This window comes from Leptosomus discolor, chromosome 7, assembly GCF_034619465.1.
Source record: "Leptosomus discolor isolate bLepDis1 chromosome 7, bLepDis1.hap2, whole genome shotgun sequence".
NCBI classification, from domain to species: domain Eukaryota; kingdom Metazoa; phylum Chordata; class Aves; order Leptosomiformes; family Leptosomidae; genus Leptosomus; species Leptosomus discolor.
The window spans coordinates 28,204,414-28,225,787 of NC_141397.1; the positions used below are offsets into that span (position 1 = coordinate 28,204,414).

General features: G+C 40.9%; 1 protein-coding gene across 2 annotated transcripts in view; it reads left to right on the forward strand.

The window, feature by feature from the left end:
- Window positions 1-21,374, forward strand: part of PDE1C (phosphodiesterase 1C) — a 308,568-nt gene that overhangs the window by 240,303 nt on the left and 46,891 nt on the right. For both annotated transcript variants that reach the window (XM_086467641.1, XM_086467642.1), the window contains 6 exons: window positions 1,307-1,423; window positions 3,352-3,492; window positions 6,990-7,090; window positions 8,811-8,939; window positions 16,552-16,653; window positions 17,950-18,070. In XM_086467641.1, the coding sequence (XP_086323767.1) occupies window positions 1,307-1,423; window positions 3,352-3,492; window positions 6,990-7,090; window positions 8,811-8,939; window positions 16,552-16,653; window positions 17,950-18,070 (711 nt within the window). The remainder of the gene's footprint in view (window positions 1-1,306; window positions 1,424-3,351; window positions 3,493-6,989; window positions 7,091-8,810; window positions 8,940-16,551; window positions 16,654-17,949; window positions 18,071-21,374) is intronic.

The window sequence follows — 21,374 nt, forward strand, 5'->3', positions numbered from 1 at the left end:
GAGTCATTTGGATAAATCCCTGTGGGAAGTACATCAAAGTTCTCAGCAGGCAAGAGAGATTGAGAGCTGGTCCTGTGCCAGATGCAGCTGCGTAGCTGATCTGTATATCATTCTTCTAGCTATAACTCCTTCTGCACCTTCCCTCTTTGTTGTTAGGAGAAGAGAAAGGTTCATAGGGTTTCAGGAACATCTAATTCTAAGACCAAGGAGCTTTATCTTCCTAGGTAATGAGTGATGTCAGCTCCCACAGCCTTCTTTAAGAGTCAAGATTTGAGTTCAACCTTCTGCAAGAAGGTTTATACTTTATACTTTAGCTTTATGAGCTGGGAAGTGAACTTTCCCTCCTCAATCTCTTGACTGACCACCTTGCACCATTAATATATCATTTACATCTGCCTAGGACTTTCCCAACTGGAATTAGATATTTACACTTCTGTTATAAAGGTTGGTTTTTATATTGTTGTTAGCCCTTAATGTAACATTACTGTGATTTTCTCCTGCTTTGTAGTTTTCTGAAAGCCCCAGTGGACTCACTTATCTTTTAAAAAAGTGAGGAAAATTAGAGTCATGCTGTCTTTGGGCAATATAAGCTGCAATAATCACAGTTCAGGATTAATATTAAAATCAGAAGGAACTAAGTTGCTCTTTGGGTCTAGCAAGGTAGTTCTTCTAGTTAGTTATTATTTTGGTTGATTGAACAGTAAGTGGTAAAAATATGACCATAGGTGCTGTATTTTTTTTACTGAGAAAAACATGTCACCTTACTCTGTTTTAAGCATGAGTGAAGCACTGGAGTGCTTTGCTCACCATACAAAGTCATAAGAACTCTATAGGGATAGCAAAATCCAGAGGCTTTAATATAATTAAAAAGCATATCTTTGTTATTCCTGTTTCCTGCAAAGTTAACATTCTTTTTCCTAGACATAGCATGTGGGTAGGGGACAGAGAAGGGTAAAATCAACCACTATAGGGCCATCCCAATGTTTCAGGTACTAAAGCAAACCAGGATTCTTACCTTTTTTTGATTTGGCCTTTTCTGATTAAATTCTGTTGTGGAGAATCGCCGTGTTTAGAATAAAAAAACAGCACACGTGTTCTTAATGGAAGCTTCTTAAACACGACTCATACAATACTGATGAGTACATTAGACTCTGCATTGGTTAAATAGAATTGAAGAAGTTAAAAAAAAAGCTATACACTAACATTGCCACTCTAATTCTCCATTTGAGGATGTAAAGTGATAGAAGTGAATTGTCATTGTTAAAAGGATGACCATATTAACTGTCATTTCTACCCACTCTTGCAGAATGTAGACAAATGGTCCTTTGATGTATTTGCACTAAATGATGCCAGTGGGGATCATGCACTGAAATTCATTTTCTATGAACTTCTCACACGCTACGATCTGATCAACCGTTTCAAGGTCAGTAGTTAGAAGATGGGTCTCTTCTTCCATCTTGGATTTTGTTCAAATTCCACTTTTTTCCACTCAAAATGCAATTTTAGCACTATTTGAAGGCTTCATGGACACTGCACTTTCCCCGGTAAGTGAGACCAAATGTTATTTAAGTAGTACTTTTAATTGCAATGGGACACCATGAAGTAGACTGGGTCACAAACAGGCTTCCCCATGAAATCCATGGGAAATGTGACATTAGATCCTGTGGGAATGATGGTGTCATTCTCATAAGACTCAAAGGACTCTAAAGCGTGTAGGCAAAAAAAGGGAGCTTGGATTCAAATTCATCAGAAGCAGCATGGCCAGCAGGTCGAGGAAAGTGATTCTGCCCCTCTACTCTGCTCTAGTGCGATTCTGCCTGCAGTACTGTGTTCATTTCTGGAACCCTCAGCACAAGAAAGACATGGACCTGCTCAAGCGGGTGCAGAGGAGGGCCACAAAGATGACCAGGGGGCTGGAGCACCTCCCCTGTGAGGACAGCCTGAGAGAGTTGGTGTTGTTCAGCCTGGACAAGAGAAGGCTTCGGGGAGACCTTATAGCAGCCTTCCAGTACTTAAAGGGGGGCCGCAGAAAAGGTGGGGAGGGACTCTTTATCAGTCAGTGTAGCGATAGGACATGGGGTAACAGTTTTAAACTAAAAGAGGGTAGATTTAGACTAGATAAAAGGAAGAGCTGTTTGACTGTGAGGGTGGTGAAGCACTAGAACAGGCTGCCCAGAGAGGTGATAGAAGCCCCATCCCTGGAAACATTCAAGGTCAGGTTGGATGGGGCTCTGAGGAGCCTGATCCAGTTGAAGATGTCCCTGCTTATTGCAGGGGAGTTGGACTAGATGGCCTTTAAAGGTCTCTTCCAACCCAAACTATTCTATAATTCTAGAACTGTTACAGAGGTTTGCACATACAAATGCTACCTATCTTTTCCTCCAGCTTTTAACAGGCTTAAATTTGGATGGCAGAAACTTTGCTCTCAGACCTTGATCATTCTCCCCACACAAATACTCTGCTCTGTCCCTTTCTTCACTGACACTTCTGCTTCCTGGGGGTCCCCACTCTCTTTTTGAGTGGAAAGGATTTACAGATCTCTGGCTCTTGTACTTCTTCAGGAGCTGGCCAGGCCTGATGAGACATGGTGAAGAAGGTAACTGGTTAGAACTGCATCCTGCCCTGATATGTACCCAAGAGGAGAACAACAGTGCTCCTCTAACTATGGAAATACAAGTGTTTAGGATATTTGCCATTTGAGCAGATGAAACTGGAGAACCCATGTTGCCAGTTGCATATGTTGCAGCTGACACCACCTGCATAGTCTCCTCTCTAGAAATCCCTTGAATTGCATTTTATGAAGTGTGCGCAGTTCTACTCTTGGAGCCAGAAAAGCATGGCAAGCCCATAGGATGGGCAGGCTGGATTTTGCCGTGAAAAACCAGAGGTCTGATAAGTGATACTGCTCTTAATAGGGTATGTCAGACTTGCTATATGGTGTGTTTCATTAGAAAATCTTGAATGTGAATAGTAGAGCAGATATATATTCCAATAGGTTATAAGGGGGACAGACAGATGCTTGTGGCCTAATTAGAAACACTCCTCCAGAAGCAATCAATCAGGTGCTCTCTGTTACTTTTAATACTGCATGTGTCTTCAAGTCGGTATTCCGTAGTATACCTACTTGTTTGTGTGGGAAAGATTCATCCATAATGTAATTAGAGATGGGAAAGCCACTTTGAGGAAGTAACCTGGATTCACTCTCTTGAATGCCTGTTTCAGATGTTTTAGTGTGTTATGGATTTGTCAACTACAACCTGTTCTTTGGGACCTTGTATCAAAATGCTCCCCTCTGAATGCTAGCCGTTACAGATGATTATTTTGATTTTAATTTTGTGCTGCTTTACTCAGATCCCCATTTCTGCCCTGGTGTCCTTTGTGGAAGCTCTGGAAGTTGGCTACAGCAAACACAAAAACCCTTATCACAACCTAATGCATGCTGCAGATGTGACACAGACTGTCCATTACCTCCTTTTCAAGACAGGCGTAGTGGTAAGTAAAGGAGTTGGCATCCCGGTTATATAATGAGATTACAACAGTTTTTGCTCAGTAAGGAGATTATGATTATCCACAGTAGAACCCGTTTGCACTGTAGACAAACTTCACTGGATATGGCTGTGCTAATGGAAGTACAGACTTAGGATTTTTAGAAATAGTATGTAGGTGAAGATGTCGATAAATCTTTCAAACAATTGTCTGGTTTATCCTTACCTGGTTCATTTGACTTTGTCATGCTCCCTGTTATTTACAAGTTCTCTCAACCGTTTTGCTCCAGGCTTTTTTTTTTTTTCTTCTATTTTCAATTAAAAAATCTTTTTTTTCCTCTAATCATATTCAGTGCCTGAAATCTCTTTAGTTTTCCTGTTAATTTTCTTCCTCAGGATGATGCCTTGGAATGAATTCGTTATACTTTACCGTATGAATGAAAATATTTTGGTTTCTCTCATAGACGTAACATTGAAAGAGAACTTGGAATTACTCTGATCTTTATCTCTGAGAGGACTGGTATGCAAGCATGATGTGTAGGAACAACTTCCAAGAGCTGACGCGCTTTTTGCTCATTTCAATCTTTCCTTTATTTGACTCTGTTGTTCAGTTGTGATTATTACTTTCTTCGGTGCTGTTTGCTGATTAAACTGTATAATTATTGTGAATTAACATATGATTTCTTTGTGAATCCAGACAATGAGGTGCAAATGGTAAGGCTTGACTATTCTTTATCTGTCAAGAATTACAGGAGAATATTTCCTGCAGCAGACCTGTAAAACTGCAGAAGTGCAGGACTTCTGTCACATCTGTTTGTACCGAAGGGAAGTGAGATCCTCCTCTCCTCTTTATTGTGATTAATAAGCAGATCATCATAAGCTCTGAAAATAATAACTGCTTTGGAATAAAAGACCATAAAGTCTGGGGAAGGAAACAAGCTGATTATTGCTGTCGTTGCTTTGTAGCATTTTCTTGGAAATGCATCCATTTGTTTTGTTAGATTTGGAAATGCTGCTCTTTCCTCTCCCTTTTTCTTTCTGTAATCCTCAATCATTTTGTTTACATGGCAATGACTTGCCTTAGTAGCAAATTCTTCATATTTGTTGTATGTTTGTGAAAGACAATCATGCCTCATTACCCTTTCTTTGTTTCGGCTCTGGAAGCCAATACTTGTTCTTTCATGCCTTCTTCCCTGCCGTTCCCCACCTGCTATCATTGCAGAGTTTGGAGGTTTTGTGCTGGATTGGTTTTGTCAACCCTTTAGAAATAAAAAACATTGACATTTCATCCCTTTTTTCACCTGCGACAGTGTCCTGCTGCTTTCTCAGTAGTTCTTGATGGCTTTGTTCTTTAAAACTTCCTCTCTGTTCCCAAGATGAAGTCCATCACAGACTAGTGAAAGGTAATATCACCACTTTGATGGAGATTGCATCCATTCTCTGCAGGCTCTTTGCCATCTTGTTTGCTTCTCCTTGCAAGGTTGTAGCAGAAAAAAGGGACTAAAAGGTTCCAATTACTTACCTGCTATTTCCCTGCTATTACTCACAAGCATATTTTGACTTTGTGCTATTATACTCATTTATTTCTTACCCAGAGTTCACAACTGTAATCCCAGTCTGTATTCCTCAAATGCTGTTATGCTATTTAATATCTCTCCTCAGGTGTATTGCACCCTGTTTGAAAACCTACATTACCTGAACTTGTTCAGCAAGTGATGCTTTGATAGGGCATGCAAGTGAGCACTTTTCGTGTATGTATCTTAAGAGACGAGATAGGAGACCTCAAGCACAGAGCTCATTGCCTTAGAGATGTTTTAAGACTTGGGTCTTAGGAACCTGTTGGAGTGGGACTTGTCACATGATGCCCAGAAGGTCTGAAGTGGATATGTTAGACTAGCTGGGCATGTCCCATGGTAGTTCTGCTTGCATAATGTAGGTTTGCTTTGCCTGTTCCTGAGTGCTTGTGCCTGTTTTTTTTCTATCATTTCGACTCTCTGCTTTTGGGAAACAGCAGAATATGGTTGAGGAATGGAAGTCCAGATCTAGACGTGTAGCCTGGAAACCCTAGTTCCTCTTTCCCCCCATTGCAGTTGCCAGAAGTTGTTGCTTCACAGTTGAAAACATGTTCTTCAACAGGTGTAAAGCATTCCTTATTCACAAGTCACACCTGGAAACAGAAATGTCATAGAAACACACACCAGTGCTGTCCATTCCTGTCCTAGACTAATTGTGTAGAAATGAGAAAATAGTTTAGTTTCTGTGTCTGCTCATTTCTTGATCTATTCACCCACCTCTCTCTCTCTCTCAAAAAATCAAGAGCTACCTTGTTTATTGTCGGTGGCATTGTGCAAAATATCTCTGACCGATATTTTCAAACTGCATCTTTAGTGTAAGGAGATCTTTAATACTGGGACTTGCTTCATTTTTCATTGGTCATGCAGATGGCTGTGAAAGGCAGAAGGGCTGGAGAGGTCGCTGTGTGCAGAGCCCCACAGTTACCTGTGCATGTGGTTAACAGACTAGCGGTGGCTCCTGAGCTGTAGTAGAAGTCTGGAATAGATTTATGAAATCATACTTCCTTTACTGGGCTTTGAATTAAAAGACGGTTCATACATGAATGCCTGTCAAAACATTTTCAGGTTGACAGTGAGCTGTTAGAAAAATATTTGTCAACCACTGTGGTAAAGGTTTTCTTTAAATTCAATACATTTAACATTTCATACAAATATTTACAGCATCTACACTATGTAGAGCCTTTGCCTCTGATGCGCTTGATGTTAACATCACTCCTTGTGATCTACCAGTGGAAAACCAGACATAAAATGATTGATTGTCTCAGAGGAAAATTATTATTAAAAGCACCTAAGTCATTTAGAAATCTAAGTCAAAAGTGACTTAAGCATTGAAAAATAAGGCTTTGACTAGGCAATTAGGATAAAAAAGCCCTCAGTGCTTTCTCAAATGTTTCTATAAATAAATAACAAGATGTACATCTTGAGACATTGTGTTCCCTGTTCTCCTCATGATTCAGTGATTGACAAAGACTTTTAGTTACTGGAAATTAGTGACATTCCTCTGTATTTGAGGCTCTGCTACCCAGGTCAACTGAGCTGAAAATACGTACCCTGGTGGTATGTGCATACCTGCACATGTATCATCAAGTTCCACTTGAAGAACCTTGATTTTCTTGAGGTTTCCCTCTCTCTTCCTCACACATTGTACTTTAAGAAGGGCATGTGTTTCCCCTTGCTCTGCCTTAAGACTTATTAGGTCCTGAAACTACTTTGCTGAAGTTCAATTTATTTAGATGAAGCTTCAGGAAAAACACTGATTTGGCTTTTGTGCATCAACCAGAGAAGTTTGCTTTAAAACAGCTGGCAGGCTGCAGGGGAAAGGCAGTGATGTGCAGCATTTGACTGTCAGCAGGGAATAACTTGCCTTAAAAGACAAAAGCCTTAATGCCTGGGAAAATGACAGCTTATCTGCTCTGTAATCTCTTTGCAGCACTGGCTGACAGAGCTGGAGATCTTCGCTATGATCTTTGCAGCTGCCATCCATGACTATGAACACACTGGAACCACCAACAACTTTCACATCCAGACACGGTAAGGCTGCTGTAAATCATGATGATGGGCTGGGAAATGGAGGGGGAAGCCTTTGGAGAATAACAGCACAGCCACCTAGAAAAGTGCAGGAGCTTTCGCTTTCAAGTGTTACAGGGGGAAAGTTCACTTCTTTAGGTTGCCTTTCATTTTCTCTTGCTCAGCCATTTACAGTGGAATGCATGCATTCTAGCTTACTGAACATTGTTTCATATTATTAATCAGGAAAAAGCAAGGTCCCAAAATTGTGGTACAAAGTGACGTATTTTGTTGAAGGTATAGTTTTGGAGGAAATACTAGAATTCAACAGTTTTGTCTTCTTGTTGAATTTGAAGGATCAAACATTAACTGTTTAAATCAGGAGTTCAACAATATCTGTATTCATCAGTGAACACCAACACTGCACATACTATTTTTACTTAAGTGGAAAACCACACTTGCAGCAAGGGGATATGTTTGCCGTTACCTGTTCAGGGATATAATTTTTTTAAGCTTTGTAAATTGCTAGACAGTAATTAGCTGATCACAAACTAGACTGGACGGGCGTATTTCTTGAACTCAGAATCTTCTGTAAGGCTTTTGGGTTGATGGAAGAGAGGAGGAAAAATGAAGACGGCAGCAAAATTCGGAAGTGTGCAAAGATTGTGAAGTCTCTAGTTGTGGTGATAATTGGACATCTAATGTTTGCATATTATTTTGACAATGGGAGTGTACTGGTAATGATGACAAAATGTCTAGGTGTCCTCGACTGCACACTTGGGCATTTCTAAGATGCATTGCATCTTACCCTAAATTAGATGTCTGGAGTATGTTAGCTGAATCTTGCTGTGTATCACAGACATTTAAAGATTGCTGGGATAAATCACACATATGCTCAGGAAAGCTTGGGAACGTAGAAAGTTTTTCTCTCTGTTCTGGGCCAAGCCACACTCCATTTGTTACAGATTCCTGCGTGCAAGAATTAGGGTTCTGTTCTATTTCTCAAATATTTAGAGAAGAATTCAAGGAAGGACAGCTGTAATTTAATTTCTGTAACACTGAACACCAGAGGGTGTAAAGTGTCAGGGTAGGAAAACCCACACTGCTCTCTGGGAAGCAGAACTGAGTGGGGACTGTAACAAATTGTGCTCACCCTCTGTTGCCGTTAACTTCCAGCAGGACCTTTGTTCTCAGACCAGTTTAGCCATTCATCAATCTGAGATCTATGCCCTGGAGCTTAAACTAAGGTATGAAGTACCTTTGGTCTTACTCTATCCCACTGGCAATTGCCCTCCCAGACAGCATAGTCTAGCGCACAGATGACAGAAAGCAGTTCAGTTATACCTTGTTTACAGCCAGTTTGCTGTTCCGGAAACTGTATTGGGGCACATCCTGCAAGTGCTTACTTGCGTACAGTCAGGCTTTAATATGAGAGCCACATGCACAAGAGCTGGAAAAGATGATTCAACTCTAAATTTACGTATCGCTCTCAGCATTTTTTTTTAAAGTGTGTAACAAAGAGACTAGGTGAGTCTCCTCTGATGACATAGATTTTGCAGTGAATTTTGATCTTTAGTTTTCTTTTACTGAGTAATGGCAGTGAACAAGTGTTACAAGCGCTCTTAAAATGCTTGTATCTGTGCTATTGAACTAAATCTCTGTAGCTAAAGGAAAACTTCTGAATGTGAGACTCTTTAGACAGGGAAGAAACATAATCTTTCCTACATTTTCTTTTCAACACTAGGTCAGACTCAGCCATTCTATATAATGACCGGTCTGTACTTGAAAATCACCACGTTAGTGCAGCGTACCGTCTTTTGCAAGATGATGAAGAGATGAATATTTTATCTAATCTCTCAAAGGATGACTGGAGGTAAAAATGAACATGGTGGCTGCCTAGGAACATTGGGGCATCACCATAGACTGTTACTACCTTATTTGAATGACAATATGCATTATTATATATTACATATTACTATTTCTATTGCTACAAGAAAAAGAGCTTTAAAAGGTGTTTGTCTTGCTTATTTCTGCCTTTGATTTTCACCTCTGGTAGTGAGACTAGACTTCGTGACAAAGGTTTATAATATACAAATTGACTCCCATCTAATTTCTAAGTCTCACAGAGATGCCCTTTGTACACATCCATTTGTAATTGAGTGTAAAGCTACCCTGCTGTTTGTTCATCCTAAAGCATAAATATAACCTTTATCTACTTTGACATTCCTTGCCTGGAAATTGGTGCAAAATGGGACTTAATGAAAAAAAGGAATTCAGTCCAAAGAGCATAAATCAGTGTACAATATATGCCAAGGTGATGTAAGAAGCTGTAATTTAAAATAAGCCTCATGCAACATATGATTTATGTGCCAAAATCAGCCCATGATTTGCTTTCTAATAGCAGACAGTTCAAACTGATGAGTGCTTTCTGTTTTTATGGGTTTTTTTGAACTCCAAGGGGTGGTACATTAAAAATAGCCCAGTGTGCTAGACAGGAAGAATTCAGCTCCATGGTCTCTCTCATGGGAGGGGAAGCAACTTGTGGGATCTTAAGTGACGCACGGTGCCTCCTGCATACACCTAAGTGTGATACAGTGCTGAGCAGTCAGTTCATCTTATTTTAATATAAACGTGGGGAAATAAGCCCTTCTCTGGGACTTGGCTTCTAGCAAGCTGGTCAGTGAACACTCTGCTCGCTAATCTGTTTAGCCTGAATTTCCTGTTTATTTCAACTTGTGGACAGTGATGCAATCCTATAGCTGAACACCAGGAATAAAACTCAGGAACTTACATGGCTGATTTCAATCAATGTGAATGTTGTGGAGGAGTGGCCTGAGAAGTTCTATCCCCCAATATAGAAAATAGTCTCCTGGTGGGCAGCAAGCAGGAACTTAAAAAAAATATCTGCATTGAGGTGTTAAAAGTCTAATTTATTTTTTTAGCTACAGCTGGTAATGCCTTGACAAATATTGGCAGCAAATTACTGCTTCCTTTTATGTTGGTGGGGGAAACACAGGGAACTAGCTGACTAGAAACAGCAGCCTTAGAGCTACTGTCTGCAAGGAACAGCAGAGCAGCTAGCTTAGTATGCTCCATTGCATAGATAATGTGTTTAGGAAAATGGTCTGTTTTGGAGCTTTAAACTGGTTTTGCTTTAATCAAAGCTAGCTTCAGATATTTCTCGTTGATTCTGTAGTGTCAACATATGTGTTCTGTTGAGGCAATATGCTTAGACCCAAAGTTTCAAAGATTAACCCATCTCTTTAATAAATATTCTAACTTGCTGGGCAAAAATCTTGAGTGTTTATTTGTTCTCTCTCAAGTAGATCTTTATTATTTTTAGCTGCTGATTAAGCAGCAGCTGCAGAATAAAGGCCATTATCTGGATGTGCTCTAATTCCAAAACTTTGTGATTTTTTGTGTGCGTTTGCTTTTGACTGCCAGTTTGAAATCCCATAGGCAAACGTTTTGGGAAGCACTGGAAACGTCAGCTGACTTCACTAGGATCTGAGGTGTTGAGAAAATCCCAAGAAGCCCAGTTTCCCAGAGTGACACTCAAAGATAGGACCGTCAGTACTGAAGGATGCTTTGGGAAACTATTAAAGTGTGTCCAAATTTAACTTTATTTTTGTAGAAATGCCTGATAAATCTCTCTCAGTGAAAGGTTTGAGTGATTGTTTTTGGAAAGCAAATTCTTAAGTGCCTTTCTGAGCTGAGCTCTCACTCCTTTTTTCACATTACTAGTAAGAGAAAATCTGATGGGCAATGGATTTTGCAATCCTAGATATCTATATGGATTTTATCACTTTTGTGGCAGTCAGTCATCTGGTCAGGGAATGTATTTTCAGGAAAGAAGCGTAGAAAATTAGAGCTACATTTTACTGTTGGAAAATAAATATGCACAGGTTTTGTAAGGAAAGCAGATGAGACTGAAAGAGATGTTTTGGGCTACAGTCAAGGAGAAGAGTTGAATGCTTACTAGTACTTACACTAATTTTTTTTTCTCCATTTAGAAAAACTACTGTTGCTTATTAAATATTTGAAAACCAGTTAAGTTGCCTCATTTCATGAATCCTATTTGTGCAAGTCATCAACAAGTAAATGAGGAAACTGTAACAGAAACAGTTAATTAAGTTAACAGATCACAGTGAATTAAGAAAATAAACTGCAAAGTGAACAGATGCTTTCCAAGATACTGCTGTAGATGTCTTTTCTGGCACTGTATTTCATCGTTAATAATTTCCATGCAGTTTATTGAAATGGAGTAAGTTTACCGCAAGCCCTTTACCATCAAGTACAGGATTAAAAGAGCATCTGGAAAATGTTTAGCTTCTTAACTCTGTATTGGAGTACAGCTTTAGGAAGTAACCTTTAATGCAATACTGACTTTCTTGGCAAAGCTGCTTGGGGTTTTGTCCCTCAAATAATTCTGAGCCTTCCTTGTCAATCAGTGTTACTCTTTTCAAGATTGCGGTAAGAAACCTTGAATGTTTTTTGACTGAAGACAACTTTGGTCAGAGCCTTCTTTTGTACATAACATGTGCGTGGCTGCATAATCACACCCTTTTCTTGTAAAAGTTTGGTTTTGTGCATTCAGGATGGGCACATGCATATCCTGAGTGTTATACCTTTAGTGAGAATCAGCCATTGAAAATGTTTCCTTGGATGTAGCATTTTTCCTATTCATTTCCATAAGAATAAAGTACTTGGACTTCAGCTGGACAAAAATGAGAAAAACAGCTCACTTCAGGAGATGTTAGTGTTGGTTCCTAGCATAGGGATTAAGTAATCTAAAATGGCCTTTTCCCTGTCCCTTTCCCATGAGTGCAAGGGGTTGTGAGTCCTTCACTAGGATACAGCTCTAAGGTGGACACTGATATGGAGCAAAGACACATCCAAGAAAGTATCCAACACAATGATCTCATATTCTCTAAGGCAAGGAAGGTAAAACCATGAAGTAATTATTCTAAAGAGGAAATTATGATATTTCCCAGGTGTATCAATGCAAGGCTTGGAAGTATTTAGATGTAAAGTCAGCCAGAGTCTTGTCTCAGCAATTGGTAGTAAAGATACCGTAAAACTGTGCATCCTTGTGGGACTGTGCCAGATACCATGTTTATACATGAGTCATCTTCAGGACATCAATTAGAAAAGAAAAAATCAAAGCTATGACATTGGCCACAGGATGAGTTGTTATTGAACATACGACAGTAATAAACCAGGAAATTTACTTCAGGTTTCCCTCTTGTCCAGTTGCTTTTCCTGACCCTGTTCCCTGACAACCTGCTCTCTCCACATAATTGTTCCTTTCAGTAATTCTGCAGGGGTTATTGAAAGGCATAGGCAGGTTATGTTAGAATTTATTTTCAAATTGGATAACTTGTAACTTTTTCTCAGTGGTGGGTTATAGGTGTGAGAATGTGATGTCTTCCTGGGTCCTGGTCTCTGGCCTTAGGGAAATATATATTCTACCATGACAGAAAACATCTGGAAGTGTAATGAGAAATACTGACATCAGTAATTAGTCAGCCAAGCAGTATAGCCAGATCCATGAAAAAGACTCTAAGTCCACAAGGGATCTTCAGTTGAGGGGACCTGCAAGAAAACCCATTCCAAAGCCCTAGCAGACCAATAATATTCTCGGTAGCAGCCACTTTCATGTGACTGTATTTTTGTTGACACAAACAGTGATCTAAAAGAGGATGATCGAGAAACCTGAGCTCAGTTTTTCACTCTGCCACGGGTATCCTGGATGATTCTGCCAACTCACTTTTGTTTGAATTTATTTCACCTAATGTAAAGAAACAAATTGTCTAAGCTTTTTTCTTACTTGAGGGAGCAAGGCAGTACCTCCAAAGGACAATTCATTCCACTTCTCTGAGGATGGCAAGAGCCATACTCTGGAGATGCTGATCTTCATCCAGTCTCTATAGCAAAACCAGCTGAACTGGCTTACATAGCAACCTGCAGACAGCTAAAGTCTAACAAGGACAGGAATGGATAGAAGGCTTGAACAAAAATACTTAGCACACAGTATGTTCCCACAGTGGTTGTTGAGACAAACGGCAGAAATGGAAGGCAGACGGATTCTGGAGTGGTCATCCATTGCAGTTTGGGTTCAGCTGGTGGCTCAGAAAGTTGTTTAAGGCTCTTCCTGCAGCTCTTGCCTTCTTAACCACTCCCTGATCATTCCAAACTCTGTAACTGGGAACTGAAGAAAAGGAAGAGGGCAACCCGTGGTTGTACGTGACTCGGCCCAGCCAAATTTCAACACTTTTGCTGATGCCATGAGTACCTTAGATGGGCTGCATGAAATCATCATAAAAGCTGGCAGTCAACATCACTCATGGCAATACTTGTGTCTCTCAATGTATGTCGCTGATGCCTTTTTTTCTGAGCAGCTTGGTGAGAAACCTAAAGAAATGGTGCAGCCAGCATGTACAGTGTGATGGAGCATAGGACAGAGATGTGCAAGCTACCAAGGCATAGCACAGATTCTGCTATGTCTTTTAGGCCAGTTTCAACAGCTGTAGAGCTGCTTATGCTCAGGAGCACCATTCGTCCATATGATCTGCCTTTCTGTGCAGTCACTTGGTTGACCCTGTAATGCTCTTCCCTGAGGAGGCACGTGCTCCAGTGCCTCCTGTAAAGATGTCCCGAGTCTCCTGTGTTGAATGTAGACTGCACCTGGGAATTGCAATGTCTGCTGAAGACATATTTGGAAGGAGTCAGGCCCTGTCGGTCTCAAGACCTGATCCAAACTGCCCAATTTTGATTGAAGCTGTGTCCGTTGCTCCTGATTGTGTCTGAAGTAAATGGGAGTTAAGGTGACCTTTGCAACTACTAATACTGATGCATACTCCAAACCTGTCGTGAGGTCTGAAATTGGTCACTGCAGATCTTATGGCCATTAGTTAGTGAAAACGCACTGAAGGCTGTAGTCAGTGAGATTATTATAGTGTTGAGTAATGTGAATTGTGTTACAATGGTGGGCAAATGGATCCCCTTTTTCTCCTCGAACTGTTGAAAGAGGGCAGTTTTCACTTGGGGCTATCCTACTCCAGCAAGTGACTGGATGGCAACAGCTGGCTGGGTGCAGCAGCCCTCCTGCCTGTGTCTGTTCAGAGCTGCCTTTTCCAACCTTGCTGCTTCTCAGTCTGTCAGTAATTTAGCTGCAACTCATCTGTGAATGAATGAGTGGTATTTCATTCTGTCCCATGTGGCCATGGTGCTGAATGGGGTTTCATATTCTGTCTGTGAGCACAGTAAAGTGAAGCAAGGGTTAAAAGAGAGAGAACTGGAAGGACATGGAAAATACATGAGTAAGCGATGGAGTAGTTTGGGATTTTTTTGCTCTAAGAGAGAGAGAGATGATGTAGCATATAAAAAGGGGGAAAAAAAAAACCAAAACCAAAATCAACCCCTCTAAACCCAACAAAATGAAAAAGCTCCAGTGTTTTTCATTATGTACAGAGCAAACTTGCTAGGAAGTCCTTGAGGTGCATCAAGACTGGCAGTTCAGTGTGTTCCCTGGTTTGCTACAAGCCATGGGCTCCAGTAACGTGTGCTGGGTACCTGCCAGTCTGCTCCATGGCTCCACATGACAGCAAACCAAGCAGTGCTGTTGATTAGAAACCGAGATGTAAAAAAGTAGTTGACACCATGGCCAAGCTCTCTCTCTAATTTTTTTTTTTTTTTTTGCTACAAGGTCTTTGCTGTTCTGCATACCAAAACTAGCAATAGTGAATTGCGTGTGGGCGATAAGGAGGATGATTTTCTATGTAGTATTGGGTCAGGAAAACATTTTCAGTGTTCTGGAAGATAAGCAGTCAGCCCCAGCCCTGAGCCTTCTCTTCACCCAGCTGCACAGCAGCAGTTCCCTCCGCCTGCCCTTGTCTGCCATGTGCCCCGGCCCCTCGCCATCTCGAAGGCACTGGGCTGGGCCCACACCTTGTGTCTGTTGGTGTCTTTCCTGTGCTGGGGAGACGAGAACGGGACACAGGAGTCCACATGCAGTCTTCAAAGGGCCAAATAAGAGTGGAGAGCACTTTTTGGTTTCTTAAATTGTCTTTTCTAGGGTTTAATTGGGTTTTATTGGTTTTTTTTTACTTGGCGTTTGTTGGGTTTTAATTGGGGTTTTTTTGTTGTTGTTTTCTAATTGGCTTTTTAATTGTTTATTGACCAGTCTTGCCAAAACGTCTTCTTGTCAAAACTGAAATCTTCTGCTTCTGCAAAGGAACAGCTGTCTTTCCAGCTTGAATGTTTCAGGGGTGGGGCTTTACCTTCTTTGATGACCTGTTGCTGTTCTCTGCGTACTGCCAGGGCAGGTCTGGCTTTGTGTTCACCCACCCATTTGGTAGCTGAGGTGAGAGCTGCCTGAGGACAGCCACCCCCCACTGGCTTTCTGATCCTCAGAGTGAAAAAATGCCACCTTGAAGCCCCAATAACTGGTTGTACATTAGGGTGGGGTGGAGGAAGAGAGAGGCCAGCTGATGCTGCCTTAATGTGCGTGGAGAACTCCTGGTGGGGGGACTCATTATGTGCCACCCATGGGACAAGGTAAGCAGAGCAGTCTTGGGTCTCTACACAGTGGTGGCCTGGGGCTGGAACTTGAGCACAGCCACCAGAGGCAAGAGAGACATGCTCAAAATAGACCACATCCTTCATGAAACATTCATGAAAAGAAGAATGCTAACTTTTATCTTCAAATGAAAGCTGACCCATTTCTGAATCTCCTAAATCCTGAGCTGGTATGCTAACCTGTGGCTAACTGAACTGAGAAAGAGAAGATAAATTTGTATTGTGTGCTAGATCAGAATGTTCTGATAATTTAAAATCTCTAGGACATCCATATTAACTTCAAAGGAATTTCAACTGGATCCTAAACAAGTTTGCTTAACAAAAATTCATACAGGAATAGTTTGAACAGATAATATCAGGGAAGTAATGCTGAACCTAAGTTCTCAAAGGTCTTGACTGCATATATGTGTCATATATACTAGGAGATCTTTTTTAGCATACTGTTTTTCCTTTAATAATGTGACTAAACTTTCGACATAGGTATCGACAAGTTTTAGTCAACCCGATAGAGACTCAGGTTCAAAAGCTAACCTGATTCCTGCCAAAGCTTTAAACAGTCTTTTTACTTCATTGTAAGAACGCCCTATAAAAGAAAGCAATTTAAGAAGTTTGTGCTTAATTGAAAAAGGAGTACTAATACTAACATGCTCTTCAAAAAACATCTAGGATTTCTCTTGGCAAGGATTAACCACCTGGCTTAATTTGCAGCCTTCTCACTCCTGTGTTTGTGTTGAAAAATCATTCATCCTCTTCCCCATCCCTAAAAGAGGGATAATGGAAAGAATGACATACAAAGGCAGAAGTACTGTCAATAATTTGCAGATAGACAACAAAAGAAACTGGAGTGTCTCTAATGCTGGTTTTTGTGTTTCTCTTTCCTTTCTCATCGTGATGCCATCCAAAAGGGAATTCAGAGCTCTAGTGATTGAGATGGTGTTGGCCACTGATATGTCCTGTCACTTCCAGCAAATCAAAGCCATGAAGAATGCTTTGCAGCAGCCAGAAGGGTGAGTCACTTCACAACACTGCGCAGTGAGGGGCTGCATTTCAGCTGGTGCTTTGCCATTGTGTTTGACTTCAAAAGCACCTCTCCAGAGGCCCTCACTCTCTTTGATGTCCATATCAATTCTTTTTCTACTGTTGAATTTTGAATGAATTCACTTAGGAGTGGACTGGAACCCCCCTATGCACACACCTCTATTCTGTGCTGGTGGACCAAAGCTTGCAAAGGTCACCATGTTGGGGTAAGCCTCCCTGGGCATTTCCCTTTACGTGTCAGGGTAACATCAAGGACAGGATCCAGCTGAGTGACCTCTACAGCTTGAGTGTGACTCAAGGTTGTAAGATCTGCGGAATACAACTGACGCATTGCCCTTCTGCAGATGGTATCAGCTGCCACCTCTGCAAGGGGCTTGCTTCGTAACCAGAAGACAGATGAAAACAACTTGCAATCCACTGAGGAAAGGGCTGGAGAATAACAGATGGAGCAGTATGAGGAAGGCCTTTTCTTCTTCCCAGTATGCCACTGGGAGCTGTAATATTTTGTCCACAGCTCTCTCCCATAAAATTCCTTTTAGACTGCAGAAAGCTCTGAGTGATGGTCATTCTTTTACCCTGGACACAGGTGTGTCCAGAGCCTCCCAAATTTATACCTGTGTCAGACCAAAGTATGGCTAGCCACTTGGTCCTCTCAAAAGCTACAACTCTTCCAGCTATTTCAGACAGTCAAAAGCTGGAATTAGGAAGTGAGGCTGCCTATCCCAAGAAAGCATTATTTACTGGGTGCTCAGGCTAGCCTCTCAGGTTATGGTTTTAAGAAGCTGCCAGCCTCTTTTGTTCTGTGGAACCAGGTGCAAGGATCCCCTTCTGACCTCACACTAGTTTTCTAGCAGTGAAACATTTACCAGTTACCGTGTAGACTCCTCAGTGCCCCTGAAATCAGATCCTGTTTACTACAGTAATATGGTAGGGACCAACTTCTCTTCTGAGCTGCATAAAACGCAGCCCAGATGAAATGGGGAATACAGCAGGTCTTCAAGCCTGCTTGTGCAGACAAGCAAACCCATAAAGGAGCTCAGCAAGTCTGAGCAAAGTTTCTTTTTGCACTTCTTAATGTCTTTTACAACAGCAATGGTGTATGTTGGAGAAATCAGACAATCTTTCACAGTTGTCTGATTTTATGAACACAGAAATCATCCCATTAATATCGTGGACAAAGATTCTAATGACCTATTTCCCTAGATTTTAGTCATTCTCCACTGCAAGAGCAGACAATTAATTTATCTGATCCTTTGGGTTTTCAGAATTGACAAGCCGAAAGCCTTATCACTGTTGTTGCATACAGCAGATATCAGTCATCCAGCCAAGGCCTGGGATCTCCATCATCGCTGGACCATGTCTCTGCTAGAGGAGTTCTTCAGACAGGTAAAGCTAGGGAAGTTCCTCTGTATTTCTGCAGAACAGAGGGCGTGTGTAGGATTGGGCAAGGAAGTAGGAAAATATGAACGCAGATCTTTTCCTTTTTGTCCGATTTACTCAAGAACCTCCTAAATGATATGAAGCTTTCTCATCTGGCACCAGTAGCACTGGCTATTATGCATCTTGGGAATTTAGTGTCTGAGACACTGCCCATAGACATATGTTATCTACATAGTAGAAATTCTAATTTGGGAAGCTAGTATGTGTTTCAGATTAGCAAAATATAGACTATGTGACATTCTACTTATCTGTAGAACCATAGAAAACAGATTTAGGTAGCTGTACTTTACAGAACTGTACTTATATTGTTATAGATGTGAAAAATGCATTACCCTTACTTTAGATGAACTGATGTGGTTTATAGCTCACAGTGGACCGCCTGTTGAGACCCACAAATCTAGACAAATCATTAAGCTCTGTGTGATAGCTATAAGCTCCCCAAGTGACTAATTAAAAGCATTTAGAGCTGCCTTGAAAAAAAAAAAAAGTAAAAGTAAACAGAACGCTTAGGAGCGTTCAGGATATTCTTCACCAATATGAATTACTAAACTAAGCAGAAAACTAAGTGCTTGATTTCCCCTCAAAGTTCAATAACTTCATGTTTTGTAGTAAATCTGAATGCAAAAAAGAAAAATGTATGAGAATTTTTAGAAAGTTCTAACGATTTTTTAAATGGCATCTATTTTTAAAGGCATTGTGGGAATCCCTTCTTAATAAGGACGTTGCAAGAATTTGCTTTGAAATGAATCCTGAATTTGTTTTTCAAACCAAGAATGGGTTTACTAAGTGCAGGCAGATCATACCTGCCTCTGTCTCTGTGTTGCCAAACAGGAGGCTTGTGCAAGTAGGATGATTTTCACATACATTTTAGGGAAAACTCTGTGCTTGTTTATGCTTTTCTAGCTCAAAATTGTACTAGATGTGTGAAAATATACCACTACCAAGTCCCCTAAAGACTGGTGAGGGAATTAAGTTTAGCTAGATATGAAACCACAAAAAGCCCAAGTTTTGATCTGTTTTACACATGTAATGAAGACAAAATTATTGTTTTATGTTTTAATAAGAATAATTTTATTTCAGCCAACAAATCCTACTTTAGTTTTGAGTGACAAGTGCCTCCACTTTTAGACGAAGCTTTATATAAAACTTGTATTCTAGTTCCAAATTCAGATTCCCTCTTCAGGAAAAGCCTTAAGCTTACCATGAAGTATAGACTTGTGTTCATTGAAGTTATTTAGTACTAGATCAATAAATACATCTCTACGTGACAGCAGAACAGCACACACTCTTCTCACAAGCTGAGAAGTACCACTAGCTAGAGGGGGACCATGGCAAGAAGAAACTGGGCTGGCCTCAGATTAGGTATTTATTTCCTTATGCTTTTCACCTGCAGACTCTCTCCTGTCCTTTCTGTTATGTGCTCTGCAGAGACATAAATCCTGACTTAACCTGTGTCAGTACAGATCCCCAGCCCTATTGGTTTCCAAGTATTTGTATTTTGTGATGTCACACAGGTCTTCCTACACCAAGTAACCATGCTGTAGGTGTGAATGATGCTTCTGGGTACAATAGTGTTTTTTACATTCAGCAGCTATGGGGAGCATCTCTTAAAGCAAAACTCTTGCGTGATTGTAATTTGTTTTCCTAATGCACTTTGGCTAGCCATGAGGGAGCTGCCCAAAGAGCTTAGAAGAAGTATCTCTCTGAGCAGTCAGAAAGGCAGTTAGGAGTTCCTTCCTAAAGAGAATTAGGCATTGAGGTTTTTAAGAGGCATAAGGATTAAGAGAAGAATGATGATTAGGTAAGAGCTGGCATTGAGATATGGTTTTCCTGAGGGATGCAGCAGACACAGTAAAGGAACGTTACTTGGAAATATTTCTGTGTTTGGTTTCTGTTTTACCCTGGCATTTGTATATCAGACTCCTAACACAAAGCAGAATTGTTCTGCAACAGAAGAATATTATTGCTTGTTGTTCCACCCAAAACTCTAACAGGACTTGTGCCCCCATTTCATGTACGTTATATTAACAAAAAGAAGATGAATTCAGCTCTTCTTATGCCTACAGAACTTTTTCTCTGGTTAGTTTGCTGGCTATTTTATCTTCCATTTGACATTAGTCAGAACACTGCCAAGAAGTTCATCACAGTTAAAGTGAGCTGCTAATTTAAGGAATTGATTCTATAGTATATTTAACAGGCTATTTACATTCGAATGCTTGGTGGGGAGTATTGCAACTATGTCATCCTATGCAACTTCTCAGCATAAAGCAATATGTTATAGAGTGACTGAACCAAGTTATAGGGCTTTTTGAGAATATACAGCTTGAAAGACTGGGAAAAAATGGGGTTGTAACACTTGAAGTTCTGCACCATCTTGTGATGTTAGAAAAGGACTTTCAGTTCTGAGGGCTGGAAATTGTGTTTGGACTTTTGTACTTTAGCACTTACGTAAAATATTGACAATGTCACAATCGTAGAATCATAGAATACCAGGTGGGAAGGGACCTCAAGGACTGTCTGGTCCAACCTTTTTTGGGAAAGCACGGACTAGATGGCCCATCACCCTGTCCAGCTGAATCTTAAAAGTGTCCAATGTTGGGGAATCCACCACTTCCCTGGGGAGATTATGCCGGTGGCTGATTGTTCTCATTGTGAAAAATATTCCCTTTATGTCTAATTGGAATCTCTCCAGGAGTAACTTGTACCCATTACCCCTTGTCTTTTCCATGTAGAAAGGGAGTCTCCATCTTCTTTGTAGCCACCTTTTAAATCATGGAACATGATGATAAGGTCTCCCCTAAGCCTTCTTTTCTCAAGGCTGAACAAACCAAATTCTCTCAGCCTTTCCTCATACGGCAGGCTTCCTGGTTCTTTGATCATCTTTGTGGCCCTTCTCTGGACCCTCTCCAGCCTGTCCACATCTCTTTTGTACAGCAGGAACCAAAAATGAACACAGTATTCCAGGTGTGGCCTGACAAGGGCTGAATGCACTGGGATAATGACTCCTTTGTCTCTGATGGTGATGCCCTTGTTGATGCAACCCAGTATCCTGTTGGCTTTCTTTGCTGCTGCTGCAGTTCACTCATACTGAGCTTGTTGTCCACCAGGACCCCCGGGTGCTTTTCCAGAGAGCTGCTCTACAACCAGGTAGATCCCAGCCCATGTTGCAGTCCTGGATTATGTTTTCCCAGGTGCAAGACCTTACACTTGTGACAGATTGCCAGTTTGAAAAGCATCTATTTGCCACCAT